Consider the following 15,668-nt stretch of genomic DNA (forward strand, 5'->3'; position numbering starts at 1 on the left):
ATTATATCCCATCGATTTACTGTTAAAATGTGAAAGCTTGTGCTTCTGAACGTTAGAGCGTTAACACTGGCTGTGCTAATATGGCTGTAGACGATGTGCTCTAGGATGTTGAGGACTATTTAGAAATTCTCTAATACCTCATATTGCTATCACCGCCCCTCCAGGTGAGGACAGGAGGTTAACGCAAGCATCCCCTACAGAAAAACGAAAAAACTTCCGGGTGTGTGTGACTTTTTTTCCTCGTTCTTGATTTTGCTTCACAACTTTTTAATTAGTCCAGTTTTCAGCTTGTAAGGTTTAAATATGCGGAGCTGACGGCAGGGAAAAAAGCAGAAGCCCGGAAGAAGAAAAAGCAGAGTTACTTTCAAAGCTGTGAAGGTAAAAACTGTCTGCAGTGTCTCGAATGGGCGCTGTCTGTTTCTGTTTAACTTATTTGATGACAAGAGGGACTTAAACACTCTTTAATCCGCCTTTAACGCGTATAAACTGATGTAAAAACTGGATTTAGTTACTTTGTCATGTGTGAAAATACTTCAGAAGTTTCTTGCAAAACCTTTAAAAAACTCTACTTGTATGAGGCTTTCAACTTCCAGCTCGATGTAGCAATAAACTGGAAACTGAGTGAATAAGAATACAGCAGGAAACTATTACTACACATACAGGCTATTACTAAGATTAATGTCGTAAAATGATGCAGAAATTCATTCTCTTTTTCTGTTTTTTGTTTGTTTGCTTTTTACCTAATCGTTGTTAGTTTAGGTTTCCTCTCTATTTTTAACCTGCAAACTTTTCACTAATCCAGCTGCAGAAAATCTTTAGAATTAAATAATAAAAATTACGAAGGCATTTGGTGTGTGTGTGTATTTTAATACAGTTTTAATTGATTTCTTTATTTTATTATATTAGTGTCATTGTTATTTTTTTTATTGAAGATTTCATTATTAAAAATGTAAACATTTTTAAATAAAGCATATGATGTTGTGCGGTAAATGGGTAAATCTGACTACATTTTATTCATTCTAATTTTTAATTAACTCTAATTGTTTCATGAATTTCTTTTTCAAGGTTTTGTAAAACTTAAAATGAATTTAAAAATAATGTATATGCGTAACAGTAGTTTAAACAAAAAGGTTTTACATTTCTGGCTTTTATTTGGCTCTACTCTGAGCAACAAAAACGATAATTTTGTGTTCACCGACTTGTTGGTGGAAGTAAAGCATATTTCCCTTTTAATAAGCAGACGTTTAGATTAGCTTAATTTTTCCTGTTGCATTGTTTATTTTTTAAATGCGGCCTTTTATATCACGTTTGCATAATAACTTTGTCTGGATCATTTCTGCCTTGTGATATTACACGTGAGGTCAAAGGTCACCGTTTACCTGCTGATCTGTCTTATCGCACACTTATAATGAGAGGTTTGTACTTTAAGTAAAGTTAAGTAAAGTTTTAGAAGATTTAACTTTATTACTGTGTTACAGTGGCTATTACTTGTCCATGTCATAAGAGTGACTGACTCACAGGCCCCGTAAATGGCAAACACGTCCCAGCTCGTGAGTGATTCATGCAGCTTTTGGATAAAGTTGTTCAGTCAGCATGTGTTTAAACTCCCTCTGTAATGTTGTCAGTCTGTTTTAAGATGGCACGAGGTTTGTTTTGCAGGATGCAGGGTGTGTTTAAAGCATTTGGAAGTCAGATAAGCCTTCATTTGCGGACTTTCATTTTTTTAGAGCTGTGCACTTCTGTGACCAATAGGTGGCGTTAGATTCTAGACTGAAAGAGATGCTGATCCTGTTTGTGCTTTTATTCTACCATGTTTTCCTTTAACTAAAGTAATCTTAGAAGCAAGTCTCACACTGCATGGCATTTATTTTGACCGTTATTTTAAAGCAATATTGAATATATAAGCAATACATACACACATTTTGTTTAAGAGGCCACCCAGGCATAAAAACCAGTCATATTCACACTGGCTTAAACAAAAGGTGTACAGTTGCATCACGTCAGTGTTGTCCTGGTTAAACATCCAAAGATAGTTTGACTTTAAACGAGTTCACTTACTTTTTTTTGTTTATTTTATGGAACACGATGAATAACAGCATTTTTACTGATAATAATAATTAATCAATAATCAAGTAATAGTCAGGTGTAGCTTAGCTTCTATTAAAGAGCTCATTCTAATAAAAACAGCTGGTGAAATGATTGGGTAGAAACACCACTCTGAAAAACTTTTCATAACAATCACGTGAACAAGTTTTTTAACAGCACAGATGATTGTTTTCTGTTTGTCTAGTAAAAGAGGAGCGAGGGAGGAAGAGGAGGATGGCCGTGGTGGAGCAGAGAGGAAGTGTCACCGTGGCGTCCGCTGTCACAGAGGAAGAAATTCCTCCAAAGGTGAGCCTGTTCGATGGCACGAGCAATAAGAGTTTAGTAGGACCTGCTTTTTGTGAAGAAGGGGGGAAATATTGTTGTGCAGATGGTGGTAGGAGGCAGAAACATGGACGTGTATATATACATGCAGATAATGGCACATAATGCTGGATCTGAAAATTTTAGTAGATGCCTTTTAACAGAGGATTTCACTGAATTTAAATATAATTAAAATAGAAAAAAAAGACAAGTTTAGAGACAAAATTGGTTAAGATGATGGAGGACAAACAGTGAGTGTAAAGGCTGTATTGTGAGGTCTTGTTGGGAGAGCGATGGCAATTTGAAGTGGCACTAACATATCACATCACTATCAAAAAAAGTGTTAGGGAGATGGATGTTAACAAGCCTTCTTCAGGTTCCCCCAAAGAGGCATTTTCAGACTGGTACTTGTACTAGCTGGATCTTGTTGACCAATTTGTCCTTTTTGTATTGAGCTGAACTAAACAGCGAGTGAGTCAGGGCTTTTAAAAAGTACAGAAAATACGCTGCTGTTAACAGAAGGTCTGTGCTTGATTTAAAACCCATAACAAACAAGAGCTTTGTGCTGAAAATGAAAGGAAAGAAGTAGAAAATTATAAGTGTTTCATAATCATTGGAAAAAAGTGTTCAGTTTATCAACTCATGTAAGCTGTAGCCATCCTGAATAACTGATTGTACTCGTCTTTAACAGGGCAGGCTGTGGTTTAAAGACCACACCCCAATGCTGCTGGTTTCCAGTAGAGTAAACATCAGCTCATTTGTATAATCCACAAACAGCACTGTGGACGCTTTTCATTGGAACTAAAAATGTCCAGTGTACAAACTAGCACGTTCTACTTTAAAGCCCTCAATTAAAATACTGGAAAATCTTAAACGACCAGTAAAAGTTTCATGTGAAGGACAACAAACGACATGCCGTTGCTCCTGCCGCCGCTCAGCAGCAAAGCATCAGAGCGATGTGTAGATTTAAAACAGACCTGTGGTTAGTGCACTTGTTTTTACATCTAATGCATGTGGCTGTGCAACCTGGCAGGTAAAAACAAAAGCGGGCAGATTCTGTAATCTTATTAGCTGCTGCCATGACAACAAAGGCAAACTGGTGCGATGAACATTCACAGTGAGCAGATGAATCAGTGATTCGAAGACCGTTGTTGTGGTTAATATTAAGTGTGTGACAGCGGGAGGCAGGAGTGGTGCTCCTTGCATCTACATGTAGTTGCTTTTTGTAAACTGAAACGTTTCAGCTGCTGCTCGTGAATATCCAGCAGCTTGTTGTTTTGCTTTTTTGTTTTCACGACCGGTGACTGACTGAAATAAAACAATGGTTCTTTTTTTCATGCTTTCAGTGGTCACATGAGAAGGTTGACGCCACACACGTTACACTTTAATACGAGTAAACTTGTGAAACCTTTTCTTTTCATACTCTTTACATTCCACTAAAAATGAACCTTTGCTAGACAGACCTCAGGGTTTATGCGTGTGTGGAGAAAATGTAGGCTGTAGAGCACAATTAAAAAATACAATTTTGCAAAGCGTCTGAATAAAAGCTTACATTACACATAAGTGTTCAAACATACGGTCTTACATTCTCTCCTGCATACACACAAACACAAGAATAATGGGAGAAAGGTTCATCTATAAAACTCTGTTCTCAGGGGGGCTGATGTGATGTTACCTCATTTGAGATGTTATGAGGGCCAAACACAAACGTTTCTTCTATTGCCACCGCCACAGCTCAATAAATGAAAAGAACACAGAAGTCCCAAAAATGGTGGATCCTCCATTTCACTCAAACCTGGAATACAAACTTGTTGGATGGTCTGTACCATACAACAATCCATGCATCACATAAATCCATTCTCCACAAAAAAACCACCATTAACATGGTCAGGAGGTCCAGTTCAGTGACTAAGAGATGATGGATTACCACAGCTCTGTATCTGGAAACTTGTCGAAGTGACTGCACTCCTAACTTTATGCCTTAGAGGTTTCCAAATGGATGACTTATAAAAACATGAGTCTTTGTGCAGTTATGATGGAGGGAACCATCCATAGAGGCCAAAACAGCTTTTTATTTGCAAACATGTTTATTTTGGATATAAAGTTGGGGAGCACAGGGGAGCCAACCTCAAGTGAACATTTTGTGCTTCAGTCCCAGTGGTTGTTGTGCTGGTTAATCATATTCATTCCACATTAAACTGTCTCTTTAATCTCTCATTTTTCTTTCCATGTATAAATTAGTTCGATTAATTTGATAACAACACTGTAAAATATATTAACTAGATTGATGGTTTGAGTTGTTGTCTAAAAACAACATAGAATCTGGTGGGTCACCAGTCATGGAAACTTTGATGGCTCAAGCCACCTGTGAAACCTCAGATTTGAAAATCTGCTGTTCGATTCAAATGTTATACACATAAATGGAGACCATTGGTAGCACCAGAGTTCTTCAGGAATAAACATTAAACATGGTGAAAAGAATAAATGAAATGCCTCCATCCATCCATCCATCCATCTTCACTTATCCAATTCAGTGTCATGTCATGTGTTAACTTTATTTACCAAACATTGGTAGAAACTACTACAGACTCCATTAGTAAAAGAAGGAAAGTATTTCAGAAAAGGTATGAACCATTGAACCCAGATCTCTTCACAGCTTAAATCACAAAAAATAACAGCATGTCTGGCCTATAGTTAATAGATAGAGAGGATATCTATAGAGGACTGATAAGTGGAGAAACAATTTCTCGATAAACCTCTGTTATTGGACCTTTAATAACTCTCCACAGAAATCCGGACCCTTACAGTCACATATAAGCTCCTCTAACCTTTGGAAAAATCCAAGGTGGGCACTGAGAGGCTTGATTTGCGTCACTGTGTGCCTCGCTGTCACTTCAATGTGGCACGAAACCTTTGAGCTAATTTCCTGCAGCACGGTGAGCCTTCCAGGTGTGTGAGTGTGTGTGTGTGTGTGTGCGTGTGAGTGAGTTTTGGGAAAGTGAGTCATTATTCCATTAGAAAACATATGTAAGATATGCTTACTGGTACAGTAACTTAGAATCTACACCCTGGCACTTTGTCAAAGTTAGGAGACCACACTAAACGACTGCCCCTTGTATGTTAGTCAGTTGCCTCTGTTTTGGCAGATAAGGGTGACCAGTGTGAAATTAGTCAAAAGAAATGCTTTACTTTCCAGGGGTGGCATGTCTGTAGCTCACTGGATAATTATTTAATCGTGCAGTTTATAGCAAACCTACTGAAAAGTTTCAATTAATTGATTTTTGGTAGCTAATTATGAGCCGTGTCATTTCCTTTCGTTGCTGTTGGGTGCTACTGGTTAATGGAGATTGTTAGAAGTGACAACACTGGGCCTTTGGCTTAAGCTAGTCTATGGGGTAAGGTGCATGTTATTCATAGACATGCCAAAACCTTGCATCAAGGAGGTGATCGATTGCTAGCAAAAACAATTGTTTGAAACTGCTTGATTTGCATTAATTTGCGAGTATAACTGAGACCAGTCTAACCCCACAGACCAGTCAAAATTTGAATTTTGAGAAGGTCAAAGAGATCTGCAAGTAACTTTTAGATACAACAAGCTGCTTGGGCACATCATGTCCTCAGTAGACCGTATAATGATAGAAGCCGTTAATTAAACAGTGATGTTTTTTACAGGAAGCAAACGGTAATGGCAGCCACGCCAGCAACGATGTTACTGCCCCCACAGCTGAGACCACTCCAGATGTTCCAGAGGAACAGAAGCAGAGCAAAGGTAAAGAAGTGAAGGACTTACAGCTGAACACCACCCACCTCTAATGCCAGTGGTGTAGGGTATTCCAGTCCATTGGTAGACTATAATTTGGCCCGTTTATTCAAGTACCTTGCATAAAGTTTTAATGTACTTTTATTGTGCTTTGTACTCCATCTCACGTATTTTAAATCTTTAGTTACTCTTATTTAGCGTTTTTTAAATACAACTCTCCCAATAAATTGGGAAGAAATATTATTAGACATAAATGTACCCAGCACAGTACAGGTAATTCACATCCTCTCTAGCTGCAATATTCAAGTGATATACATGTTGCCTAGTCAATAATAATAATCATCCAGTAATGTAATGTATATGATTCCATGTACAGAATATTTTTACTTGAGGTATTTTAAGGATATTTTGATGCTCAGCTTTGTCCACTAGAGGGCGCTCCAGAGTGTGAAAACTGCAGCAAAGTCATTAGACTCCTGTTGCATCCAATCAAATGCACTGTTATTGCTGCTGACACAAGCATCACTATACTGAAGTGTAACTGTACGCACATTTGAAGTGTTTTCATAGAGAAGTGCAATATTATTTATGTGTCTGTCCAACAAGTTAACATTTTAATAACTTTAACAGCTTTTGTAGATCCAGTCTGATCCATACATTTTAATAGTTGAAAGAGATTATTGAAATATTATGATTACTTCTTTTTCTTTGTCATGCGTTGTGTAAATGGTAGGTTCATTAAATATAATTAACATTAAAAACATCAGATGAACTCCATTGTATTTTCATTGCAAGTGAATATGACTTGATGATTATATAAATTTTTGACCCCAACTCCAGGTTTCTCACTCACACCTGAGATACCCCAAGGTGTGGTGATTCAAGGTAACAACAGCAACCCTGCCAGCGAGAAGTTCAGAAGAGTTCGCAACTGGAGCATCACCAAATATAAGGTTGGAGGATTTTGACTAGACTTCCTGTTACTGTACTTTGGTGCCAGATATAATCTTTTACTATCGATCTGGTCTCCCCACAGTATACCAGGCAGGCTCTTTCGGAGAAGCTTGGCCGTGGGTCTCGTACCGTGGATCTGGACCTGGAGCCCCGCCTCGAGCTGCTCAAAGACGACCGACAGCGCTATGAAAATATGACCAGTCTGGCTCAGACGCTTGCCAGTCAGCTCTCTCAGCTCACAGTTACCCAGAAGAACCTCGGGGATGCCTTCACAGAACTCAGCGTCAAAACCCCAACTCTGCACGTAAGTATTGGGGATACAAGCTGCTACTTTAAGTCTACCTGCTAATGCTAACAGGATTACATACAGTAACCTTTGATGTATTTAGAATTACTAGATCCAGCGCTGGTGACATGCTGAACTCTAAGTTTCTTTGTCCAAAGATTATATATAAAAATGCCCAAGTTATGCTGTAAAAACACAATCTCCTGATTGTTTACTGTTTTTGGTCGTCATATTGATTGTGACTTGCTGAAATATTTTCCCGAATGATAGATGTCAACACTCGGGTATAACTTCCACATTAGTGCCAATAAAGGAGTAAAAGTCGAACTCACAAGTAAAGACGTCAGAGTTTACCTGCTAGTGCAGACAGATTGTTTGGTTCCCCACCACAGACAGTATGAAAGACCTCACTAATTAAATAATATTAATGATAATAATAATTAAATAGTGAAATCCTGTGACGCCCAGATCGGAGAGCCTTCGTCATTAAATATCTTGGTATCTTGAAACCAAATGTAATGAGAGAGCTGTGACTTCCAAATATTCACTGGCTACATAACTAGCGTGAGCTAGCGTTATTCACTGTGGGCACTTGGAAGAAGCACAAACGTCACATAAATTAGATTTTCAGAGTCCTTCACAGTGAAATCTCTCAAGCTGTTACAGGGAGAGTCAGACAAGCTTACAGCATTTTAAGAAATTGGTGATAAAAAGGCTTTAATATATGGAAAAAGCTACACAGAGTCCATGTAAACCTTAAGAAATCTTTAAGAAATGTTTTGATATCTTGTCCAGTCATAAACTGGAATCCAGAGGACGATATCGCCATTAAAGATCTCGGGTTCAACTGATTTGCCATTTTTCTGGTTGTAAACTAACCTAACAGATGATTCAGGTTCATTTAACCAGCTATAGTTCCCATTGATGTGGCTTTTATGTCTCTATGCGTCATGCTTACCTTACATTTTCTTTGTAATATAAATACCAGCTGGAGTTTGGCATAAATGCAGACGCTCAGAGGTTTCTCTCCAAGAGCGGCGAAACGCTGACGGAAGCCATCAACGCCTTCACATCTGACATGAACACACTGGTCAACAAAACCATTGAAGACACAATGATCAATGCTAAGCAGTATGAGACTGTCAGGTGGGTTAAAAAGCACACTTCCTTTTTCCCTTTCTCAATAAATTCATGTGCTGTGACAGTGACTCTGCAATCAAACTAACATCCAACCAGAAAGAAGCAGGGAGGTCAATCTCTGCACCCACGCAGCAGGAAATTGAGATCAAATGAGAGATGCCTAACCACTACAATACAACAGGGAGCTTCAGTGCACACATCCGTGTCAATTTCCTGTCTTCCAGGATCGAGTATGATGCGTTCCGAGTCGATCTGGAGGAGCTGAACATGGGCCCCCGTGATGCTGTCACCGTGCCCAAACTGGAGCAGGCCCAGAAAGACTTCCAGACTCAGAGGGAGAAGTACGAGAAGCTCCGAGACGACCTGTCAGTCAAAGTCAAGCTGCTGGAGGGGAACAAGGTGACAAGTATTGGATTGATCTTTACCTTGTGCATCTGAAGTTAGGGAATAAAGATGGAGGTGACGACGTATGACTGAAACCATGTGACAAGTGAAATAGTTTTTAGCATCTTTTAAGGTTTCTCATCGTTTCCATGCATTTTTTCCCCAAATTATTCGACTATAAAATATTCTGTCACATTAAGCCATATTTTGTTGATATGACTACTTTTTATTAGGAGATGACGATAATAATAATGTTTATATAATAAAAACAGTTGATCAGTTTTTCCCCAGTAAAATACTCTTATTTAAATGACAATACGATGCTAAAACAAAGCGATGTGCACCGTTTTTATACCTGGTACAACAAATTCCCAATCCAGTGTCACTGTTATAGTTTAGGGTTTTAGCTAACTTTCTAATCTGCAGTGTTTCTAAGTTGGAATAACAATAACTTAAATAACCACATGTGAATTGAGTAAAATTATTGTAGTGTCATCTAACACAGTTAATAAAAAAGTGTTATTTTTTCTTTCCTATGCAGGTCAAAGTCCTCCGTAATCAGCTGTGGATGTTCCACGGCGCCTTTGCAGCTCACAGCTTGTCCTGTCAGAATTTCCTGGAGAAAAACATCCAAGAGGCCGGAGAACATCTCAACAACGTCAGCACCGATGTCCCCTCCTTCCTGGAAGAAAGTTGACACAGCAAAGCAACAACCAATAGAGCTGTAAGGCAGAATCGGAGGGAGTCAGAGGAACATTTGGCATTCATGGATTCTCTGTGAGAAAAGTTTGGGAGTACTCAGCTAGAAATGTTTAATGTGATTAATTCATTTATACCAGAGTGGAATTTAATTTGTTAGATTTGGGATGAATTTCCAGCCTCACAAAGAGCTCTGGAAACAAAGTTGAGTGTTCGCTACAGAAAATTGGGAGTTAGCAAAAATAATTTATTTGGGATGTAGAAAGGGTTTCATGGGTTCTGGTGTAACTCATGGAGGTCTGGAAAGGCCTTGAAAAGGTCTCAAAATGTGAGTCTGTAATAAGTCTTAAAAATAATTCTGATTTAAGAGAAATATCATCTCATTCATTCAGTAAAATGCATTTATTCATAGACATACAAACATTCGCACTCTCCTGGGTTTCTTACCTCTGTTTCAGTGTGTTGGGGAGTAAATCCATCTAATCCTCCAGGAGTCAGTAAGCCTTTCTTTGAACTTCCAAAATCCTCAACCACTGCAGTCACAAGCTCACAGCTCCCGAAAGTGCCTCAACACCACTGCTGGAAAACAGTTTCATAGTCAAAAAAGGCTGCTACAGTTCTCTTGTCTCTACCAGCAACATTAAGCAAATTAAATCTGAGTGTCAAATATCTGCAGATATCAGCAGAATCTAACTGGTGTGAAAATATCAGCTAATTGTTTTGGGGGTTTTTGTCATTTTCAACTTCTGTTGATGCTGAAAGCTAAACCTAAAACAAGTCAGTAACCTTTGGATTTGATGTGCGTATTTGTATATCGATAAAAACCAAAATGCCAAACTCAAATCCAGCAACTGGTTATGTGTGATTCAGATTTTGTGTTTTATTTATTTTGACTGCTGAAGAATGGCCACCTCCAAATGTAGCTATCACAGTATCACTGTTCTTGGCTGGTTGCCACTTGGTTTACATCACAAGCAACTCTGTCACCTCTAAAGGTCAGTCACAACAAAACAGTGATCGTGATGTCGATAGTGAGCGTTGGTTGTCAGTATGCCAGAGATTTAGGTTTAAACCCCTGGTCTGATTGGCTGTTGGTCATGTTCTTCGCTTGTTCACGGTGCAAAAACATGTTGGTCCAATGGTTTGCTAATAGCCAAAAATGTTGGTGTTTATCTAGTATGTTAGCACTGCTTGTTGTTTAATACCAATCTTTCAGGCTTCACCAGTAAAAAGGTTTTCCTTTTTATTTTGGACGTTCACATTAAGAGTTGCACATTAATAAAAGTTGTAGAGTTTTAAATAAATAACCACACAGGCACTGTTTTTTTTCCAGTAGGATTCATCTTGCTGTGTGTTGGTCATAATACATTGTTTGTTTGTTTTTTAGAGAAAGACAGACTTTTAGGGAACATTTGAGCAAAGTGTTTAATGGGTAAAGCTGTAAGAAAAGTTTTACTATATGTCGACCATGGTGCCTTATAAGTATAGAAATGTTGGCTAAAAACAACTTTCCAGCAATATTTAACCATCAGCCAAATATTAGAGTTGAACTAACACTCCTATTAATGTACAGGTTCCTGCACACTTCTGTTTTATTATTTTCATCTGTAAGCTACACAACCAAATAAAGACTAATGAAACCAGTTAAGTTCCAGTTTTAGGCTGTTTACTTTCTGAGCTCAATAAATTTTTTTTGGTGAGGAAAGGTCAGCTGAAGTTAGCCTTTTCGGGGGCGACTCAGGAGCCAATGCACTACTTTTATATTCGTAGATATGCATTATTTGAGGATGATGAACACATTTGCTACCTTGTTGTTTTTGTATTTTCCCAAATGAAACCAAAAATTTGGGGACTCTTCCATTGATGGACAAAAAAGCAGATGAAATGGTAAAATTGTGTTGAAATAATATTGGGGGCTTTGATTTGCTCGTGCCTGTTCCTGTTATTTTGTCCATCTACCATATTTTCTTGCACACTTTGCACCCTATCCAAACCATAGTCTGCCATATGCATTACTCATAAGATTGTAGTAATCTTCATTGAACGACTCCCTTATGTTATGTTGGCATGTATGAATACTCTTATGTTTGTGTCTGTATACCTCAACAAGACCAAATATGCAATGACTGTAAGATGCAGTGCAATAATGTCCCAACGACCTTCTTGCATGTAAATGTGTAAACTGCCAGTGACTTGAGTTCCCCTTTCCTGATGTATCTGTGACTTTAAAGGGAATTTCCACTGGGTGTAAACTGATACTCCTGTGATGTGTTTGGTGACCAAAATCACTTTTGGGCTCGACATCTTTAAGAAATGGTTTGGTTTGACTTTAGATTGTTAGAGGAAACCGTGCAACATTCTGATTGTTTTAAATTATATTTTGAGCTTGAATCCACACTTTTGATCCAAGCTCATTACTTCTTGTTTGTGTGTGGTGAATATATTGATTGACTGCTAATTTATTTTTCGACAATTAAAAAAAAAAAGAGTAGTTTGAAAAGTAATCTTATCTCAAGGTCCATTTACTAGATTATTTTTCTTGAGCTTTCAGTTGCATTTGGTAGAACACCTGGTAATATTAGCTTAAAGAGAGGTTTCTGGGATTGTGCAGTCATCAGTTGTAGGAAATCTGCAAGACAAAGTTGAAAGCTAAGGAGAAAATCTAATAAGATGACCTTGAATTTGTTTTTGTGGGTTTGTATTTGATGTGTGTATATATATTTTTTTCTTTCATTAAGTCAGATGGTGGTTACACCCAACTTGCCAAATCTAATATGTCTAGAAAAGATAAGCCACAGTCTTTGAATTGACTGAATTGAGTTGACTTTGTCTGCTTGTTTTTTATTGAAGCAGAAAGAGGTTGGGGTTTTCACCAGGCAAATGAAAGTTTGGGGATTTTTCCACCAACACCACCACAGTTTGTTGTCAACTGGCTTTGTTTCAGCAGTTTGATTATCAGTCAGCTTTTTCTCAGGATTTTACCCACAGGGCTAAAGTAAAACTGAAAGTGAAAATATAAATTTTGCTTTTTATTAGACGTGAAGAAAAAGGACCAACATGTATGTAGACACAAGGCAAAATTATTTTACTCTGCATGTGTTAATAAACCTATGAAATAAAATCGATGAGTGTACAAATATGAGAGATTTTGTTCATGAATTTCTGGCTTGATTTTGACAGTTTGACTCTGTAATCATTTCAGATTTTACTCAGATTCATCAAATCTTTTCATTTTAGTTTCACAAATTCCCGGTCAGATTTTGCCAGGTGCTTTGGTTTTTCTTTCCTTTGCCAAAGTCTTTGTTTTTTTTGTTGTTGTTGTTTTTTTTTTATCCTCACAGACTGAAAAGTATTTTCGGTGGCTGGCTATCATCAGGTGAAATCAGTTACAAAGAGTGACTTGATTTCTAGTAAATTTCTGCAGCCAGCTGTAGTTTTATGGAAGATACCAGCTTGACCACTGTACAAACCCTGCCCCTTTACTCTCTGAGCTGTAGTCAAACTTGAAAAAGTGCAACACAATACTGCTACGACTAGCACATATTAAAAGTTTCAAAGTTAACTTTGAAGTAGCACAATTTACATCATGCTCTTCAACATTACTACGCTTTGGCAAGCAGTTTGCAAGTGTTTGTATCTTGTAACTCGAAGTATAATTATGTATGCAAACCTCTTAAAATTGAAAATTGTTATTGAACTTAGGTTTAATATCTGAGAGACTCAATAAAAATATTCAGTTTATTAAATTAACTGAATGATTTTTAGATGCTTTCCAAAATCTGCACCTGTTGTGGAAGCGAGACTAAGCCTGCCTCCTTTGTGGATAGAAAGTCATAAATAAGGTCATGTATTTTTATCTTTATTTATGGTTATGTATTTTTATATTTACTTAAAGTTACCGATTTTTATGCTTCACATAATTATTTGAAGCATAAAAAACAGACATGGATTTTTTCCTAATCTTTGAGTTTAAGAAATGTTTAGCTATACAAACAGCTCATCCTCTGCTACATTTTTAGTCTGTGGCTTTACTTGAGTAGCTTCACATGATTTAGTTTGGCTCTTCATACAACTGCTGTCTGAAACACTCCAATTTAGTTCCCTTTTTTTTAAATCCCTGCACTAAAAGCTCACTTTCATCTCATTGACCAGCATCTGGAAGCTTGCCGAGGGGCAGCATCCAGCACTTGTAAATTGTTAAACTACTTTCTGGATGTGCAGATAAAACATCAGCTATAGACTCAAAAAGACTCACATTTATGCATTTGTATCAAAGTATTTAAAATTTTGACCATTAAAATTTTGACCATCCATCATTTTAATATTTAATATACTGAATTCCAGAAAAAAATGTGTATATTATGCAAGCAAAATATGTCCTTCACTCAGCAGACTCTTTAATGATGACAGATGCTGGCCTAACCTTGACTTTCCTTCAAGCTCAACTTAACACCAGCAACAAGAAACCTTAAAACATCAAATCTACGTGTCCACAGTGTCATTATAATTGTTTTCCAAGAATAAAAGGACTAGACTTGAAGCAGGGTGTATTAGTATGCAGTGTTGTGATTCTTGCTTTAAATGGAGGGGATCAGTGAAGCGATTTTAGAATAAGACCCTGGTCTGTTTGTGGTTCTGTTGCTCTGATTGCTTTAAAGAGAGGCAATTACTCACCTGGCAACACCAGCACACAAAACTGATTCTACTATTTGTCTGAGCGAGTCTGTGAATGTGTGTTCCTGCATCCAGGCTCATTTTCCCAAACATTTCACCAGCGGGATAGAGTTTCTCACAAAGACTCCCACCTCTCTTGTCTCAGCTCCAGTTTTGTTTTTTTGTTTTTTTTTAAAAGAGGTTCGTCCACAAACTCAATGATTAACTTGTCAAGACTGAAGCACGCACTGAGTAGCTTCAGCTTTGCTTTACTCGTATTTGTTTGAAGGTGTGTCTTTCTAACATAGATGTGCGTTTGTATTACTTTAATATTCGTTTAGTGATGAATTTGTCACATTGTTGTAGGGAGGGTGTCCATCTGTAGGTCACTGAAATCTCTTAACAAATCACTGTAAGTGTTTACAGGAGGAGCAGAAGACACAAATGCAGTAAACCCCTAAATCCAAAGCGCTCACAAGGAAACACTTCCTACAAGAGGCTGGCAAAGGGCAAAAATCCAAAAACAGGGAAAGGTCATACATGAGGAAAAAATTAAACAAAAAGAAGAAAGCGTCTGGAAAGTAAGGAGACAATGTACCAAGTGAGAAGTGGAAAGCTAGTAGTGTATGTAGTTGATTGGCTAACTGAACACAGGCGATGCTCTCTGTGGAACCCGAGATAAACTTTTCTCAACAGTAAGGTGAGCGTTTTAAGCGATGGCCAATGACAGTGCAGGATACCACTGATCGAGACCCAATCTGTCATTAAATACATTAGAGCTTTAAAGCTGTATTTTTTCTGCTGACCACTAGGGGCAGTTGCAGAAAGAAGTGATTGTACAGAAGTCTGTGGAGGAGCAGGCCTTCAGCTTCTTTGCTTTGGCGCCTCAGTAAACACTTTCTTAGGGAGTTTACGGTCTCAGTCACTAATTTGTAGTGTTGTTGAATCTAACATGGGGTTTACTTTGGAAATGATGGTCACTATTAGGGTCAAAAGGCACAATAAAGCATAATCATTATAGCTCCTGACTGCTACGAGGAGGTGCAAAAGGGTGGATGCTGTGTTTGCAGTGGCTTGTGGAGGTAGGACCTCATCAGCCCTCACAGAAGTTTATTTCTACACATTTGAAATTAGAAGAAATGTTACTGTCATAACACCTTCTATATAAAAACATGATGAAAATTGTCAGGAAAAAATCCCTTACCCCCAAAACTCCCCCAAAAAAATAGAAATCCAAAGGTTGTAAGAAACTGAGGATTTTTCTCATAATTGTCATGTCCTATTCAATGAGACTTTAATGCAGTGATTTAAACCATAAACTCTTCAAATAAATGACAGTCTGGAGTACTCTAATTTATCCACAGACCTCTGTACACGTTTTGTAAC

General features: G+C 37.8%; 1 protein-coding gene across 1 annotated transcript; it reads left to right on the forward strand.

The window, feature by feature from the left end:
• Positions 1 to 181: 181 nt before the first annotated feature.
• On the forward strand, positions 182 to 12,782 carry LOC146673876 (arfaptin-1-like). Its single transcript, XM_085392426.1, has 8 exons — positions 182 to 378; positions 2,291 to 2,391; positions 6,079 to 6,175; positions 7,007 to 7,119; positions 7,203 to 7,424; positions 8,395 to 8,552; positions 8,771 to 8,945; positions 9,472 to 12,782. Exons 2-8 carry the CDS (start codon positions 2,320 to 2,322, stop codon positions 9,625 to 9,627), a joined length of 993 nt encoding a protein of 330 aa, XP_085248552.1. The 5' UTR covers positions 182 to 378; positions 2,291 to 2,319; the 3' UTR covers positions 9,628 to 12,782.
• Positions 12,783 to 15,668: the final 2,886 nt, after the last annotated feature.

The sequence above is a fragment of the Rhamphochromis longiceps genome, linkage group LG3 (assembly GCF_057381845.1).
Source record: "Rhamphochromis longiceps isolate RC_006_pf linkage group LG3, R_longiceps_female_GT1.1, whole genome shotgun sequence".
Taxonomy (NCBI): Eukaryota; Metazoa; Chordata; class Actinopteri; order Cichliformes; family Cichlidae; genus Rhamphochromis; species Rhamphochromis longiceps.

Bases quoted from the DNA above. Each gene is read 5' to 3' on its own strand.
- LOC146673876 (XM_085392426.1), top strand. From the start codon at position 2,320: ATGGCCGTGGTGGAGCAGAGAGGAAGTGTCACCGTGGCGTCCGCTGTC. The intron at 2,392-6,078 runs GTGAGCCTGTTC...TGTTTTTTACAG, and splicing joins AGGAAGAAATTCCTCCAAAG to GAAGCAAACGGTAATGGCAG. The intron at 7,120-7,202 runs GTTGGAGGATTT...GTCTCCCCACAG, and splicing joins GGAGCATCACCAAATATAAG to TATACCAGGCAGGCTCTTTC.